The 18,583-nt window shown below is 49.0% G+C and overlaps 1 protein-coding gene across 14 annotated transcripts in view; it reads right to left on the bottom strand.

Moving 5' to 3' along the window:
- LOC119969323 (MAP7 domain-containing protein 2-like) overlaps window positions 1–18,583 on the bottom strand; it is a 262,025-nt gene that overhangs the window by 19,013 nt on the left and 224,429 nt on the right. For 13 of the 14 annotated variants that reach the window (XM_038802804.1, XM_038802802.1, XM_038802811.1 and 10 more), the window contains 4 exons: window positions 18,273–18,326; window positions 16,429–16,507; window positions 12,547–12,549; window positions 12,217–12,403 (listed from right to left, as the gene is read on the bottom strand). In XM_038802804.1, the coding sequence (XP_038658732.1) occupies window positions 12,217–12,403; window positions 12,547–12,549; window positions 16,429–16,507; window positions 18,273–18,326 (323 nt within the window). The remainder of the gene's footprint in view (window positions 1–12,216; window positions 12,404–12,546; window positions 12,550–16,428; window positions 16,508–18,272; window positions 18,327–18,583) is intronic. The other variant, XM_038802803.1, reaches the window with a different exon arrangement.

The raw sequence follows: 18,583 nt of genomic DNA, 5'->3' as shown, positions 1-18,583 counted from the left end.
CACTCCTCAAACTATGTACAGCCGTCTCAGCAATTCTTTGGGAAATTATAGATTTTGGATCACTCAGGCCTCTAATGTCACAACTCTGCTGATAAAAGCAAACATTTACAATGTTATCCACTGTCGTTCAAATCAACCAGCAGGAACAAGGGGGTTGGGGGCTCGTTTCTCCAGTGTTCTGGTGCACTAATCAGTAACTCACTGTGAAATATTAACAAGCGGTTTCTTTTGAACCATTTAAACCAATCTCCCCAAATTTGAAGGGGTGGAAGGTCATGGGAACATGGTGGGAAGACATGGTGGGGTAATTTGCAGCCTCCATTTTAATGCCCATCCCCCCTTTTTTTGTCAGGCAAGGAGAGTTAAAATTCAGAGCCTGTTTGATGGGTGAATAAAATACTAAACCAACTGATGTTTGTCTACGCTTCCCTCACATATTTTCTGCTTCAACCTCTCCCTGTTATGAAGCTCTCCCTGCTCCATATTCTAATATCTGTCTCCTAACCTCTTGCCCTTGTTCTCTCGGTGACAGTTTAAATGATAACCCCATGTCATCTGAGATGGCAACAGCCAGAGAAAACAGACTCCATGAAAACCCTTCACTTCAAATATTCTCATCAAAGCTCCTCACTACCATAGAATCCCTACAATACAGAAGCAGGCTATTTGGCCCATTGAGTTTGCCCAGAGGCTCTGAAAGAGCACCCCATCTAGGCCCACATCCTCATCCTATCCCACCTAACCTGCACATTTATATGTTAAGTGAGTTAGTTCAACGTTGACTGCAACTGGATGCAGTGAAACTAGAAACAGGCTTCTGACACAGGAGATGGTCCAACAGTGTTTTATTGAACTTGCTGATTGCTGTACATAATCTGCTGTGGGTTGACACTCTATTAATCTAACTGATAACCTCCTACTGGCTTGACCAGACTAGCTCTCTACCACGTGGAGATGATGCTCACTGGCTTGTGCACTCTAACTATCTCAGTAGCCATGTCCTGTGAGAGAGGGAGAGTCTTAATGCCCTGTGGGCTTTATAGTGGTGGTGTCCTGTCTGGTGATTGGTTGTTCTGTGTCGTGTGTGTTCATTCGTTATCCTATGTGTCAATCACTGCCTGTCTGCATCTCATGATATACATGAGTGGATATTATGACATCTCCCCTTTAAAAAAATTTTTTGGAATGTGGCTGCATAAACATGCATAACTATGTACAAGTGATGAATGAATGAATGAACATATGTACATGGGAAGGTGTCTATCGGGCAGATACAGAGCAAACTGAACAAAATTTACAAGATTTAAGTCTATAGATTCAGGCTTTGTGGCGGGCGACAAATTCTTGCCGATCGCCTCAGAGGTGGAGGGGGGGACGCCGGCATCTGGACAGGCGGGATGGCTGCCATCTCGGTGGCCTTGTGGACAGGTGGGATCACTGCCAGATCGGTGGCCTCGTGGTGCAAGATGTCCAGAGGCGGCATGATAACATGCAGAGAAGTGCGGTCAGATGGTGGGCAGGGAACTTTACGCAGCGCCCTCCTGTTGTGCTGTAGAATGGAGCCATCAGCCATTTGAACAATGAAAGACCTGGGGGCAGCCTGTCAGACGACAACAGCTGGGGCTGACCAACCTCCCTCAGGCAGCTGAACGCGAACAACATCGTCTGGAGCCAGCGCAGGCATATCCATGGCATGAGCATCATACGTGATCTTCTGCTGGTCCCTGGATCGCTGCACCTTCTGCAGCACCGTGAGGTGGTCAAGGTCTGGAATATGGATGGCTGGAACAGTCGTCTGCAGGTTGCAGTTCATGCGCAGCTGCGCCGGAGACAAACCAGTCGACAGAGGGGTTGCCATGTATGCCTACAGCGCCAGGTTGAAATCCAAGGCTGAATCTGCAGCCTTGCACAGCAACCGCTTGACAATATGGATACCTTTCTCGGCCTTCCCATTTGATTGCGGGTAATGGGGACTAGATGTGATATGACTGAAGTGGTAGGATCGTGCAAAGTCGGACCACTCTTGGCTGTAGAAACATGGACCGTTGTCACTCATTACTGTGAGTGGTATCCCGTGTCTGGCAAACGTCTCTTTGCAGACTTTGATGACGGACTTGGACGTGAGGTCCGACAGTTTCACCACTTCCGGGTAGCTGGAGAAGTAGTCGACCAAGAGCACGTAATCAAGCCCATTTGCGTGAAAGAGGTCTATCCCCACCTTGGACCATGGAGACTTCACGATCTCGTGCTCTTGCAGTGTTTCCTTGGGCTGAGCTGGTTGAAACTTCTGGCATGTTGTGAAGTTGAGGATCAATGTCCTGGCTGATGCCAGGCCAGTAAACTGCCTGCCGAGCTTTGCGTCAACATTTCTCGACCGCAAGGTGACCCTCATGGATCTGTCTGAGCACCAGGCTTTGCATGCTTTGGGGAATGATGATTCTATCTAGTTTGAGAAGGATCCCCTCAACAACCATTAGGTCGTCCTTAACGTTGAAGAACTGAGGGCACTGCCCCTTTTGCCAGCCATGGGCGAGGTGTTGCATCACGCGCTGCAGTCGAGGATCTTTGGCAGTTTCTTCGCTTATTTGGACAACTCGTTCATCAGTGGCTGGGAGGTTGCTGGAACACAATTGCACCTGTGCCTCAATGTGGCGAATGAAGTCGCCCTGTTCACACGGCGTGGTGACAGATCGGGATAGGGCATCCGCGATGATCAGCTCCTTACCCGGTGTGTAGACGAGTTCAAAGTCATATCGGCGGAGACGAAGAAGAATTCGCTGCAGCCGAGGTGTCATGTCATTTAAATCCTTCTGGATTATGTGGAATAAAGGCCTGTGGTCTGTTTCCACCATGAACTTTGGCAGACCATATACGTAGTCATGAAACTTGACTATTCCTGTCAGGAGACCCAAGACCTCCTTCTCGATCTGGGCATACCGTTGTTCGGTTGCAGTCATGGCCGTATGCCACTGGAGCCCAGGAGGAGTCGTCGTCTCGCTGGAGGAGCACCGCCCTAATGCCTTCCTGGCTTGCGTCTGTGGATATCTTGGTATCCTTGGTTGGGTCAAAGAACGCCAGTACTGGAGCTGTGGTGAGGTGCGCCTTCAGCTCAAGCCACTCCGCTTGATGTGCGGGAAGCCACTGGAACACTGTTGACTTTTTAACGAGGTGCCGGAGGGCCGTGGTGTGGGATGCCATATTGGGAATGAATTTTCCGAGAAAATTTACCATCCTGAGGAAACGGAGGGCCGCCTTTTTGACCTCTGGGGTCTTCATGGCATTGATTGCCAGCACCTTGTCAGTGTCAGGTTGCACACCCTGCTGTGAAATGTGGTCACCCAGAAACTTGATAGTGGATCGATCAAATGAGCATTTGGCCCTGTTGAGCTGGAGGCCATTTTCATGAATCCTCTGGAAAACCCGTTTGAGGTGAGCGATGTGACCCTCAGGCGTCGTTGACCAGATGATCACGTCGTCCACATAGACTCGCACCCCCTCGATGCCCTCCATCATTTGCTCCATTATGTGATGAAATACTTTGGAAGCTGAGATGATACCAAAAGGCATGCGGTTGTAGCAATACCTGCCGAACGGAATGTTAAACGTGCACAGCTTCTGACTGGACTCGTCCAGCTGTATCTGCCAGAACCCATAGGAGGTGTCCAGCTTGGTAAAGAATTTGGCATGAGCCATCTCACAGATTAACTCTTCACGCTTCGGGATTGGGTGGTGCTCTCGCATTATGTTGTAATTCAGGTCTTTGGGATCAATGCAAATGTGGAGTTCACCAGAGGGTTTCTTGATGCAGACCATGGAGCTGACCCAGTCTGTTGGTTCCGTGACCTTTGTGATGATGCCCTGGTCTTGGAGCTCTCGTAACTGCATTTTCAGACGATCCTTGAGAGCAGCCGGCACCCGGCGTGATGCATGGATGACTGGGGTGGCATTCGGCTTGAGCAATATCTTGTAGCGATGTGGGAGCGTGTCCATCCCATCAAACACGTTGTGGTATTGCGTGAGAATGTCGTCTATCTCAGCCTGGAGATTCGCATTGGGCGAGGCAGCCGCCGGTGTCGAGGACATGGCATGGACGCGCTGGACCAGCTTTAGGAGTTTGTATGCGCGAGCACCGAGCAGGGATGACTTGTCAGGCCGGACGATCTCGAATCTTAACGTCGCCTTGATTGCCTTGTGAGATACACCTAGCTGACACGATCCACTGGCAGCTATGGCATTGCCATTGCAGTCAAGGAGCTGGTAGGCTGGTGGAAGAATGCTAGGTTTGGTCACGGATGCTGTCGAGATCTGACTGTGATATGAGGTTTGCAAACGCGCCTGTGTCCAATTTAAATCGGATGCGAGACTGGTTGACCGTGATGACAGCACATCACTCGTCATCAGGATCCACACTCAGGATTGAAAGGCGGTTTGCAGGCGTGGTGGAGACCAACTTGAGTGTGGTGATGATGCCCACCCAATATGGAGACTCGAGGCAGTCAGCATCGGGGTCCGTTGGGCCGCCGGGATCAGAATCCTGCATGCCTTGTTGTACGCAGTGGACAGCTGGGATCGCTGGCTGGGCGGGGATTTGTGGATTGAATTCATGTTTTTTTTTAAACGCATCTTATTCAAACTTGTATCAAAGTAGGTTGCAGCAAATAAACACCCCGAGAACCATTCTTCCCAACAATCAACTATACAATCTGTACAGATTTTCCTCCTCCTTTTTCACCCCCCCCCCCCCCACCCCGCGCGACGAACAACTCCTCAAACACGATCACAAACATCCCCCACCTTTTCTCAAACTCCCCTGCTGAGCCCCTTAACTCATACTTTATCTTCTCTAACGGCAGGAAGTCATATAGGTCACCCAACCAGGCTGCTACCCCCGCTGGCGATGCCGACCACCACTCCAGTAAAATCCGTCGCCGTGCAATCAGAGAGGCAAAGGCCAAGACATCGGCCTTCCTCCTCTCCATGAGCTCCGGCTTCTCTGAAACCCCAAATATCACCACCAAAGGGTCCGGGTCCACGCCCTCCTCCACTATCCTGGCTAAGACCGCGAACACTCCTGCCCAGAATCTTCCCAATTTTTCACAACCCCAAAACATGTGCGCATGATTCGCTGGCCCCCGTCCACACCTCTCACACTCATCTGCTACCCCCTGAAAGAACAAACTCATTCTCACCTGAGTCATATGCACCTCGTCCACCACCTTAAACTGTAGCAGACTCATCCTTTCACAAGAGGAGGTCCCGTTTACCATTTGCAGTGCCTCACTCCATACTCCCCAATTGATCTCCATTCCCAACTCCTCTTCCCATTTCTCCTTGATCTTCACCACCCGCTCGCCTCCCTGCTCCCCCAGCCAATTATATATATCCCCAATTCTTCCCTCCCCTTCCACATCCGGAAGCAGCAGTCGCTCCAGCAGGTGTATCCCGGCAACCTAGGGAACCCCTTCCAGACCTTTCGTGTAAAGTCCCTAACCTGCAGATACCTGAACTCACTACCCATTGGAAGGTCTACCCTCCCCCTTAGCTCCTCCAGACTGGCCAACCCTTCTTCCAATTAGAAATCCCTCACCTTGACCAGCCCCACTTCCCTCCACCTCCTGTATACACTATCCACCCCCCCCCCCCCCCAGCTCAAACCCATGATTCTCGCACAGCGGCATCAGCACCGACATCCCTTCCACCCTAAAATGCCTCCTCAGCTGATTCCATATCTTCACCGTGGACTGCACCACTGGGCTCCCTGAATACCTACTCGGAGCCATTGGCAACGCTGCCGTCACCATAGCCCTTAAACTAGACCCCTCACAAGATTCCTCCTCCATCCGAACCCACTCTACCCCTTCTCCTTCCCACCACCTCTGCACCTTGTCCACATTTACGGCCTCACGGTAGCATGGTGGTTAGCATCAATGCTTCACAGCTCCAGGGTCCCAGGTTCGATTCCCGGCTGGGTCACTGTCTGTGTGGAGTCTGCACGTCCTCCCCGTGTGTGCGTGGGTTTCCTCCGGGTGCTCCGGTTTCCTCCCACAGTCCAAAGATGTGCGGGTTAGGTGGATTGGCCATGCTAAATTGCCCGTAGTGTAAGGTTAATGGGGGGATTGTTGGGTTACGGGTATACGGGTTACGTGGGTTTAAGTAGGGTGATCATTGCTCGGCACAACATCGAGGGCCGAAGGGCCTGTTCTGTGCTGTACTGTTCTATTCGCCACCCAATAATAATGAAGCAAATTTGGCAACGCCAACCCCCCTCTGTCTGCTGCCTCTGTACTCCCCACCCTTGGCACCTTCCCCGCCCATATAAAGTCAGAGATGATTGTGTCCACATTCCGAACAAAGGCCTTTGGTATAAAGATCGGGAGAGCTGGAAAGATAAACAAGAACCTCGGCAGAATATTGATTTTCACCACTTGGACCCTCCATGCCAGCGTTAGGTGCAGTCTATCCCACCTCTTAAGATCCTCCCTGGTGGATTGGATTCATGTTGCTGTATTCAGATGAACAAGGTAAGTTTGGGTTATATTGGGTTGCATTGGGAATCTAAGCAGGAGTGTCCGCTCTCTCCCCTGCACGTCGCCCTGGCGATTGAGCGACTGGCAATGGCGCTTAGAAGTCCGAGGGAGAGGAGGGGGGAGGGTGGAGTACCGAGTTTCTTTGTACACGGATGATCACTTGTTGTATATTTTGGGTCCGGTTGGGAGCTTTGATAAGATCATGGGGATTTTGGGGAAGTTTGGCCGCTTTACAGGTATGACCTTAATATGGGGAAAATCGAGGTGTTCCCAATTAACGCGTGGGGCAGGAGAGGTGGTTGGGGAAATTGCAGCTTTGGTTGGTGAGGGCGAACTTTCGCTATCTTGGGATACAGGTGGCGCGGAGTTGGGTCTAGTTGTGTGGCTGGTGGAGGGAATGAAGGCAGATTTATGAGGTGGGATGTGCTGCCATTGGCATTAGCGGGTTGGGTCCAGACTGTAAAGATGACGGAGTTTGTGTTTCAAAACCTCCTGATTTTTGTTCCCAAGGTTAATGGGAAGATTTTGAAGTTTGTGGGGTTTGTGTGGGCGGGGAAGGCTCCGCGGGTAAGGAGGATGTTTTTGGAGAGGGATCGACGGGCTGGGAGGTTAGCGTTGCCGAACTTGTTGAATTACCATTGGGCAGCGAATATTGCAATGGTTCAGAAATGGGCGGTGGAGGAGGTTGGTTTGGGGACAGATGGACGAGGCCTCGTGTATGGGGACCAGTTTGAGGGCACTGTTATTGGTTCCCCTTCCATTCTCGCGGTCAGGAGCTCCACGAGCCAGGTGGTGGTGTCAGCACTGAAGGTTTGGAACCAGTGTTGGCAGCACTTCGGATTGGAGCAATGTCACTGTGGGCACTGATTTGTGATAATCATAAGTTTTTCCCGGCAGGGTTCCAGTGAGGTTCCAGGGGTGGTGACAGGTGGGGTGAGAATATTTTAGGGATTTGTTTGTTGGAGGGAGGTTTGCAGACTTGGAGGAGTTGGAGGGGTCATAACAGCTACCGAAGGGAAATGGGTTCAGGTATCCGCAGGTTAGAGACTTTTGTATTCTGCTGCCCCCACAGCTGCAGGATAAGCTTCTGTCCGAGGATGAAATAGGGGTGGGCAGGGTTGCGGATATATATGGAGAGCTGATGAAGAAGGAGTGCTGCCGTGGAGGAGGTCAGGTGTAAGTGGGAGGAAGGGTTGGATGGGCCGTTGGGTGGCGGGAAGCTCTGTGGAGGGTGAGTGCATCCTCGTTGTGTGCTAGGTTAAGTCTCACCCAATTTAAGATGCTGCACAGGGGTCCCACGTGACAGTGTCCAGGATGAGTTGGTTCTTTCCGGGGCTGGAGGATAGTTGTGGGCGGTTTGCAGGGGTGCCGGCGTGTGTTTTGGGCATGTCTGTGGTTGAGGGGGTTTTGGAAGGGTTTTCGGACGTAACGTCAAAGATTTTGGAGGTAGCCCTGAGTCCGGAGGATCTGTCTGAGGATTCAGAGTAAGATATAAGGAGACATTCCTTCATACAGAGTGGTGAGCCTGTGGAATTCATTACCACAGGAAGTAGTTGATGCTCAAACTTTGAATATATTCAAGAGGCGGCTAGATACAGCACTTGGGGAGAATGGGATCAAAGGCTATGGGTAGAAAGCAGGATTAGGCTATTGAGTTGGATGATCAGCCATGATCGTGATGAATGGCGGAGCATACTCGAAGGGCCAAAAGGCCTTCTCTGCTCCTTTCTTCTATGTATCTATGTATCTGGAGTGCAGGTGGAGAAAGAGGCCAAAGTGTTGGCCTTTGCTTCCCTGTTGCCCGGAGAGGGGTTTTGTGGTGCTGGCAGGACCCGAAGCCGCCTAAGGCAGGGGTATGGTTGAGCGATCTGGTAGAGTTCCTGAATTTGGAAGAGATCGAGTTTGCCATTTGAAGTGCGGAGGAAGTGTTTACCTCAAGGTGGAAGCTGTTCATCATCTTCTTTAAGGAGTATTGAGTTGTTAGTGGGGAGGGGAGGGGTTGCGATTTATTTTTATTTTCTGTTTGGAAGGGGGTGCGGGATTTTCAACTGGTAAAGGGGGGACGGGTGCTGTGTTGGCAGTGGGGTGAGTGGGGAATGTTTGTTGGGGGCGTGCATGGAGGGGATGAGTTTGTTTCCTGTTGCAGCTGTTGGCTTTCGGACTTCTTGGTTATGTATATATTGAAAATGCCTTCAATAAAATGTTTTTAAAAAAATGATCTGACAGACAGCAGTGTGGCAATGGCTAGATCATCAAACTTTTTTTTAAATTCTGGTTTAAAAGACAGACAGACTTTGTGGCTGCCAAAGGTGAAATTAAGGTGTCATAAAAGTGAGAACATCTTTCTTTCAAGTCATGCTTATGTTTACAAGGAGAGGCCGAATGGGATATTTTTATGATTTCTGAAGAGTAGATAATTGAAGACATTGTGTTTAAATTTAAGTAAGTAGGTCATGGGATTTGAATGGAATGGGGATGATGTCAGTAAAGAGAGGAGCCAAGTCTGTAACAGTCTGTTTTAGCTCGTTTTCTGGAAGCTGTGAGTTAAACAACAGCTTTTTCAGAAGGCTGTCAGATTCAGCATTAATCAGAAAGACAGGAATCTGCAGGCAGTTTACTGAAAAGATCTCTCTCTCTCCAAGCAGTCTTTCAAAGAACTTTCTACCCATAACAGCAAGTAATCCTGTGTTTGCTAACTTTATTTATGACCAGTGTTTTGACCTGTGATGGGTTTTGCTTGGTTGGAGATAGAGGTGTCAGTTAGAAGTTAAAGTGTTTCCTTTTATTGTTAAGCATTATTTAATTGGTAATTTTAAGCTTTAATTCTGTGATGTTAAGTAGTTTAATACTGTGTTAGTAATGAATTTTGTTTTTAATATACCGTATCCCTATTTGCGCGTGGAATCACTCTTGGAGAAAAGTATACTTTCCTCACAGTTCTACAAATTTTTAAAAAAGTGATTAGAGTTCTGTTGATATCCTAACAAGTGTTGGGGTCTGGTCTGGGATAGTAATACTAATTAAAAGTTGTTGCATGTTCTACTGCCCCAGGTTAAGCTGCTTTATTGCTCTGAGTTCTGTTGTAAGGTGTTGGGCGTAGCTCAGTGGGTCTTTCTAAGATAGTTCAATAGCAAAGTGTTTACTAACTGCTAGAAACTTCAAGCCAGGAGCTATCCCCATGCTTGCTCCTACACACGTCTCTGTCCAACACTACACTGATCCTAGTGCAGGGTATATGCTCTCTTACATCACCGTGTGGGTGATGAGCAGTACTGTATGTAGCTCCACAGTACCCCTTTAGGGATAAGACCCTTATACTACAAATTCATGGCAAAGAATATCAACATTTAAAGTGATTGTTTATCAATTCCTTTTTTAAAATTTAAAGTACCCAATTCATTTCTTTTCCAATTTAGGGGCTATTTTGCGTGGCCAACCACCTACGCTGCACATCTTTGGATTGTGGGGGTGAGACCCACGCAGACACGGGGAGAATGAGAAAATTCCACACGGGCAGTGACCCGGGGCCGGGTTCGAACCCAATCCTCGTCGCTTTGTTTAACGATTCGCATGGAATAAAATTATTTTTACTCTAACCCCAAATCATTTTGGATATCCAAACATTGAATAAATTCACTTGTAGTTGGTTAGGCTTTACTTAAAAGCATTGAACCATCTGTTTTAGCTGGAGTTCCCAATCCACAAATCCTGTGGATTGGGACATTTCGTGCTGTGTTGGACACTTGGGGCAACACTGGGCTTTTTTTTAAATAACCTATTCTTTTACACTGGGCACAATTTTCCAGAAAAAATTCGAAGTTCATATGTGCCGTGTTTTTCAGGGAGTTTCCAAGTTCCCCACCACTATTCAGTGACACTTAGGGCATGATTCTCCCGACTTACGAAAAAATCGGAGAATAGCGGGCGGCGTAAATTTTTACGGACACGCTGGTCCGACGCCCTCCCGCTATTCTCCCCCCCCCCCACGCCCGCCTCCCGACACGAATCGCTGCCCGCCGTTTTTTTACGGCGAGCAGCGATTCTCTCCTGGCCGATGAGCCGATTTCCAAGGCCTTTACGGCCGTTTTTACAAGCGTAAAACACACCTGGTCTGACCGTTTGTAAAAATGGCCGTAAAGTCCCATTCTCGGGAACCATGGCACCGATTGGCACGGCCGTACCACGGCCATGCCAAGGATGCCATGGGCCCGCGATCGGTGCCCACCGATCGCGGGCAGCGGGTACTTACCCCACGCACTCTTTCTCCCTCCGCTGCCCCGCTGGATCCATTCGCGGGGCGGCTGAGGGGCATACCGGCCCGCGCATGCGTGGGTTTCACGCATCCGCGCATACGCGGGTTGGAGTCGTCCAATCCGCGCATGCGCGGCTGACGTCATCTGACGCGTCAGCCGTCGCTAACTTTGGCTAGCGGGCTTAACGAAATTCGTTAAGCCCACGATGCCGGAGTTCACGGCCGCGCGATGCTAGCCCCGACCGGGGAGATGAATCGGTTCCCGGTCGGGGTGGGGGGGAGGCTGGCGTCAAACGCGCCCGTTTTTGATGCCAGCTTCCCGATTTTTCATAACTCGGGAGAATCGCGCCCTTAGTCATTTCTTTAGGCCCCGGGAGTTTCTCACCGGTTTAGCCCACACTTAGAATTTCTTTTAGCACTGGGGAGTTGAACTCAGGCTGCCATTTTGAAAGGGTGCCCCGATCTTTAAGTGAGCTTGTGGGTTCCCCCCCCCCCCCCCCCCCCCCCCCACCCATGAGCAATGTCACTCCCCAACACACATGGGCACTACCCCACACTCCCCTAGTGAGGATACCCCATTATGGGGTCCCTGGGTGCCCCAACTCTTCATGCCCCCCCAAACCCCCTTACAGCACCCCCCTTCCAGGAACCCCACCCATCACCCCGCCAATCTCCTGGAGGCTCCTACTTACCTGCCCTGCATACCCCCACTCCTCAACCCCTCCCCCCTTACCCTCATTTCATGGACATGGCTCCCCTCAGCCCCTGAGCCTTGGCAGTGCCACCCTGGCACTCAGCCATCCATGCACTGCTACACTGCTACCCAGCACCCAGTGCCATACTGGCACCTTGGAAGGTCCAGGGTTGCAGTGCCAAGATGCCAGCTGAGCAGTGCCAAGGTGTCCCCTTTCCAGGGGGAGGGCCGTGGGGCCACCCTGCACTTACCCTGGTCACCCAGGGGCCACGTTTGCAGCCTCCCTGGAGAGGCCAGAGAATCGAGGGAGGCTGGTGAATATTGGGCAGGTAGGTCTTTTGTGAGTAGACCGGCTTTCGCAAGCGTCATTTGGTCCCTCACATTTTGGATGGAGTTCCGACTCCGATGTCTCACGGGATTTGGGTACATCCTGCGAGGTGCTGAGGTGCCTCCTGGAAGGCTCTCCTGGGATTCTCCGGCCACGTTGTTCTCTTGCTTGAGCGCAACGCGGCCAGAGAATCGCGACCGCTGCGCATCATTTTAGGATGTAAGAAGGAATTTGCAATGGGCAATGTCGATTTTTCAGAGCAATCTGGTGAAAATCACTCTTATACATCAGCAGAATATTGGTGGCAAATCTCCAGGATTACTCAGAACAAAAGTCAAATCCTGTTGATTTGGTCACAGTCTCAATAACAGTTCCTTTCTGGATGAAAAGGACACACGTCGACAATCCAGCTTACCTCACATCCATAGACTGCAGATCATCTGTCGACTCATCCGCACTATTGGGCTGGTCATCCACATTATCCACTTGTTCAGTTCCGGTCACTGCGTCCAGCTCCGGCACAGTGTCAGCCAGGGCCACTGGACACTGAGCCTCCTCTGGCTGCTTGCCCTCCAGGCTGACCGATCCTTTGTCGACCTCCACTGGAATGTAACAGATCTGAATTTATACACCAGTCTCAGCTAGTTTTCTCATTCCTCTGGGCACGGCAGGGTTATTTAATGATACAGCTGCTCCACGTAAGAACAGAAGAAATCGGAGGAGGAGGCCATTCAGCCCTTCAAACCTACTCCATCATTCAACACCATTTTCCTGTCCTATCCTCGTGTCCCTACCTAAAAAGGTACCTATTAATGGAGTTACATCTAGGTCAAACTGGGCAAACTTGGCAGGTTTCCAGCACATTAAACTAAGCAAAGAAAGATGCAAGTGTTCCCATTTTATAACTGCTGGCTACGCATTAACTGTACAGATCACCTGCAAACCATGAAACTCCCAGCCAAATAATGATGCAACCATTCACGGGAGCAGAATTAAATTCCCCTCTCCTGGAGTATAGAGAGAAATGCAGAGGGGAGCACGCATCAGGAAGTGGGCATGTTGATCAGTCTCTCTCTTATCGATCTGATTTAACAGGTTAGAACCACACCTCAGACTCGGGGTTGCACGAAGCTCTGGAACACGGACCTTGTCTCCTCCAACAAAGAATGGTGGGGAAGCCTTTGATTTCCAACCAATGTGTGTGAACCCTCAGTCCCGAGGACTTGGACTCGCACGCCACTAGGACAGCTAGTTCCCTGGACAAATGTCATCATCTGTGCCCACTGTAAGCTTATGTGTTATTTACTTTCTGTTAATGTATTAGTCACTTTTTAACCATGAAACTGTTTATTTATTTTATATTAATGAACATAGACTGGACTTCTTGGTGGCTCTGTGAGTGCGGTGTTTGCCCTTTGGTGGTAAGATGGAACATCGAGGAGAAGCAGAAGCCTGACTGAAGACTCGTGGAGAACTGCATTGTGGGCATAAGACAGGATGGGTAATTTCATCAAGACACAGCCCTGAATCAGCAAAGGAATGAAATTGTGCAGGAGAGCTGGCCTCAAACTTTGAGGAAGACAGAACCCCTTTGTGCACTCGTTGGGGTTAATAAAGATGTCTGTCTGTGCCAGCCTGGGACTGATAACAGTGTAAGAGATAACAAAACAGAGTCAGGTTGCCTCTATTCCTTCAAGAATGGCCTTACGAGAGGTTCAGGACATAATGGCAAGAGAAAAGACACTGCTGCACTTGAAAACCAATTAAATGGATTGAAAACAGGTATTACCTTATATGGCACAAGGCCTGAGCTAAAAATCAGTATAAAGGGCAAGTGCGCAGGGACCTCACTGCTGCTGTGAGTTACAGCAATTTGGTCAGTCACTCCAAAGTCACGCAGGGAGAGCTCACTGATGGATTGACCACTGAGGCATACTCCACCTCACAGGGTTACTAATAGTGGTATTGATAAAAGTGTACCACATTTAGTGGATCAGTATCCAAGTTGATATGTTTCTTGATACTAAGTAAAGGCAAGAACCTTTTAGGACAAAGTAAAGGATCTTCCATAGAATCCCTACAGTGCAGAAAGAGGCCATTTGGCCCATCGAGCCTGCACCGACCCTCTGAATCACAGATTTGTTCTATGTCCACTTGGCAATACAGATAGTCACTAGATGCTGAATCTTGCTGCCTAGAGGTAAGATGGCTATTATCAGCGAATGGATGTGGCCATTGTTGGCAAGGCAGATATTTAGTGGTGGTGACGGTGGTAGTGGGTCACCTTCATGAATCACAGTGAGGGTTTGACACAACTGATTGTCTGACTGAGCAGGTTCAGAGTTGAGCATAAACTGCGTTGATGTGTGAATGGAGTCACGTCTACGTCAAACTGGGCAAACTTGGCACGTTTCTAGCACATTAATGAATCAGTTGGGATGTTAAGAAATCCAATAATTTGTATACGTTTGGGGTATCTGAGATTTGTTTTCTGAAATTCCAGCCATTCTGTCCAAGACAATTCAACACTTTCTCAGTTTGGTATCTTGAACAAATGGTCCAATACTACCGTAAAAACACAAATGATTTGGAAAAAGGTGTTCCCATAAAGATTCACCTTTAAATTGGCTTAAACTGTTTTACATGGTCGGGTAGCACATTCTCTGGGCTGACATGGTCAAGCATTGTGCCAATGGGACTAACTTAGCAACCTGACTAAAGCTGTAAATTGGCTGCAGAATCAGGATCAGAGTGCGGGTGTGGAGTACTGGAATAAATCCTCACCCTGTCACTGCAGGGGTTTGAGACGGAAATGCCCCTCCGTTCACTTTGTGTACTGTCAGCTTTGTGATTGTCAGCAGAAACAGACCTGGAAAAAAGCTGCTGAAATAGTCACCACAACTCTAAGACATTGATTACTTGTTCTCTGATCTTGTGAAGGGAAGATAATCAGACAGCATATCTTAAGCCAGGTGCTTGACAGGCTCATTCCCGCAATTTGCCTCCACACAACAATCAGACACAAAAACATTGCAAATACTCAGCAAGTCTGACACTGTGGCTGGAATTTTCACACAAATAGGCAGAGTGGCGCAGTAGGCTGGAAAACAGTGAGGACGCCGCCAGCCCCAAAGGCGGTTTGCCCTGCCCAATATTGCAGCACATCGCTGAAAAAAATGAATGGGCGGGTCCCTCGTCGCCCAGCCAGCAACTTAGCTTTTAAAAGACCAGGGCATGCGAAAATTAAAAATACAATCCCTGGTCCCCCACTGAACATCCACCACCTTCCACTCCCCCGCATGGAACATCCCCTGCTGGCAATCCTCCCCTGGCACTTTCCCCAGCAGGCAGTGCCAGGGGGCAGTGACAGGGAACAGTGCAATGCCTCTTTCTGGGGGGCTAGTGCCAGAGGGTAGTGCCCAGGCAGTGCCATGGGAAATTCCGGGAGGTCTTCCCGGGGAAGAGTGACAGGGGGACAGTGCTGGGGGGCAGTGCCATGGACACGTACCAGAGGCAAATGCCAGGGAAACTGTGCCAAGGGACAATGGAATTGCAATTCCAGGGTATAACCCTCTTCCCCCGAAGGATGTACTCACCGCCTCGCCTCGCCTGCTGCATATCAAAGACAAAGACAAAGACAAAGAAAAGTACAGCACAAGAACAGGCCATCGGCCATCCAAGCCTGTGCCCATCATGCTGCCTGTCTAACCTAAACGCTTCTACACTTCCGGGGTCCATATTCCTCTATTCCCATCCTATTCATGTATTTATCAAGACGCCCCTTAAACTTCACTACCGCACCTGTTTCCACCACCTCCAGCAGTGGGTCCCAGGCACCCACTACCCTCTGTGTAAAAAAACTTCCGTCGCATATCTCTTCTAAACTTTGCCCCTTGCACCTTAAACCTATGTTCCCTATTAATTGACTCTTCCACCCTGGGAAAAGGTTTCTGACTATCCTGTCTATGCCCCTCATAATTTTGTAGACTTCTATCAGGTCGCCCCTCAAACTCCGTCATTCCAGTGAGAACAACCCGAGTTTATCCAACCTCTCCTCATAGCTAATGCCCTCCATACCAGGCAGCATCCTTGTAAATCTCAAGGAGACAATTCGGAATGGGAAATCCCGCTGGCACAATCGGGGACTCCCACGGAAACGGGTCAGGGAGCTCCGAAATTTCTTCAGATCAGCGTTTCAGGTCAATGATCTATCATCAGAAGCTCTGAAGTAATGTTACCTGCCCAAAACCTGAACTCGATTTCTCTCTCCACAGAGACTTGCTGAGTATTTACTTATTTCCTGTTTTTATTTCAGATTTCTGAATCCACAGTATTTTACTCGTGAATACGATGATTTGTTGCATTTGGAGCCAGCTCTTCCTTACATTACTGATTACCCAAATAATCACACTTTAAAACCAACAATAGTCAGACTGTAGTGGTTTCTGCAAAGCAAACTGTTTGCCAGCCATTTTGGAACATTTCACGTGCGATTGCAGCTGATGATGTATTTGGATGTTTCAAGCTCGACTCCAATGGTTAGGTCATATGAACATGTTATTCTCTGCCATGCTTTCAATTCGAAGGATCACAATGGTGGGATAGGCAAATATGCAGGGAAACAGACCTTGTTTCACAGAGGCTGTGGTTTGAAGCTCCTTTTCCCCATTCGTGGTGGGCTCAATTTCTGCTTTAATTTCTTCTTTCTGGAAAACAAACAGAAAATGGGACAATCAGAACTTTTAAAGGAGCAAACCCCCCACCCCCCCCAATAAACCTGCATTCCTATAGCACCTTTCACAACCTCAGGATTTCCCAAAGTGCGTCGCAGCCAAGGATGTACCTTTGAAGACTGGTCACTATTGCAATTTATGCACAGCAGGATCCCACAATGGGCAGCATGGCAGCATTGTGGATAGCACAATTGCTTCACAGCTCCAGGGTCCCAGGTTAGATTCCAGCTTGTCTGTGCGGAGTCTGCACATCCTCCCCTTGTGTGCGTGGGTTTCCTCTGGGAGCTCCGGTTTCCTCCCACAGTCCAAAGATGTGCAGGTTAGGTGGATTGGCCATAATAAATTGCCCTTAGTGTCCAAAATTGCCCTTAGTGTTGGGTGGGGTTATTGGGTTATGGGGATAGTGTGGAGGTGTTGACCTTGGGTAGGGTGCTCTTTCCAAGAGCTGGTGCAGACTCGATGGGCCGAATGGCCTCCTTCTGCACTGTTAATTCTATGAAAAAAATAGCAATAACATAATGAGCAGAAACACTGGCCGGGATTTTCCAGCTCCCCCGCGGCATGGTACATCGAACCGCTCTGTCGTGTTATGTACTCTGGGATAACACAGGCTGCAACTGGATGCAGCTTTAACCAAAAGATGCTGCAGACCTTGAAGTTAGTTCAATCTGATTTACTGAACCAGTAGCACAGTTATCACAGTTCTCTATGAGTTCGACTCTCTGCTAACCTAAGTGTGGTTACTCTGTCTGACTGAACCAGACTAGTTCTTATCCGTGTGCTGGAGGTGTGTTACTGTACATACACCCTGACTTACTCTGTAGATGTTCATCAGTGGAAAGAGGCGGAGTGTGAGTGCCTCGTGCCTTTTATAGTAAGATACCACCCCTGAGTATCCTGCCTGCTCATTGGTCATGTCCTGTTCTCTGTGTTCATTAGCTGCCTGTCTGTGCCCGTCTGTATATCATTATCTGCATGTCTGCATATTATGACACCCTACATTGCAGAAGGAGTCCACTGAGTCTGCATTGACCCTCTGAAAGAGCACCCTATCCAGTCCCCAATTCACTGCCCTATCCCCATAACCCTACCGAACTTGTAGATCCTTGAACACTAAGGGCAATTTAGCATGGCCAATCCACCTAATCTGCACACCTTTGGACTGTGGGAGGAAACTGGAGCACCCGGAGGAAACCCACCAGACATGTGGAGAACGTACAAACTCCACACAGTCAACCAAGGCTGGAATGGAACCCAGGCACCTGCCACTGTTCTGTTGAACAAGCCTCACTGTGGAAAGGTGGGGACATTCTCCAAACAGCCAACCTCCTCACAGAAGGAACATTCCAGTTAACTCATGATTCTGGACTCTGGACACATATAACATCCTAATTGGTATTTTTATTGTGGTGGTGTCCTGAACCTGCTTCCTTTTTTCTTTCCCCCCATTTATTATGTTAGTGTAAAAAGAGGTGGACGTTGCGAGACCCCCATCCTGTGTACTCTTACGTAAAAATAAACCAACTCCTTTAGACTTCCAGTTTGCTGTGCAAGTTATTCATAGAAGATTGGAACATTTCCAAATTTAAGAGTTGGGAAAATATCCAACCATTTATAAAGGTGGAAATCAGAATACTAAAACACCTTTATGTTTATGGAGAAGTAGAGAGCCTTAAGAGTGACTTAAAAATGAGCTTTAAGAGTGACTTAAGGGTGAGTATTAGATTGCTGTGGTTACCTTGATTTCTCCAGCATCACTTCGTCTGGTTCTTTTCATGATCTCTTCTATTCTCTGCAACAAAAAAATAGAACATAGAACATTACAGCGCAGTACGGGCCCTTCGGCCCTCGATGTTGCGCCGACCCGTGAAACCATCTGAAGCCTATCTGACGTACACTATTCCATTTTCATCCATATGTCTATCCAGTGACCACTTAAATGCCCTTAAATTTGGCGAGTCTACTACTATTGCAGGCAGGGCGTTCCACACCCCTACTACTCTCAGAGTAAAGAAACTGCCTCTGACATCTGTCCTATATCTACCACCC

The sequence above is a fragment of the Scyliorhinus canicula genome, chromosome 7 (genome assembly GCF_902713615.1).
Source record: "Scyliorhinus canicula chromosome 7, sScyCan1.1, whole genome shotgun sequence".
Taxonomy (NCBI): domain Eukaryota; kingdom Metazoa; phylum Chordata; class Chondrichthyes; order Carcharhiniformes; family Scyliorhinidae; genus Scyliorhinus; species Scyliorhinus canicula.
Note: the sequence above shows the minus strand (reverse complement) of the source record. Positions and strands in the feature narration are given on the sequence as shown.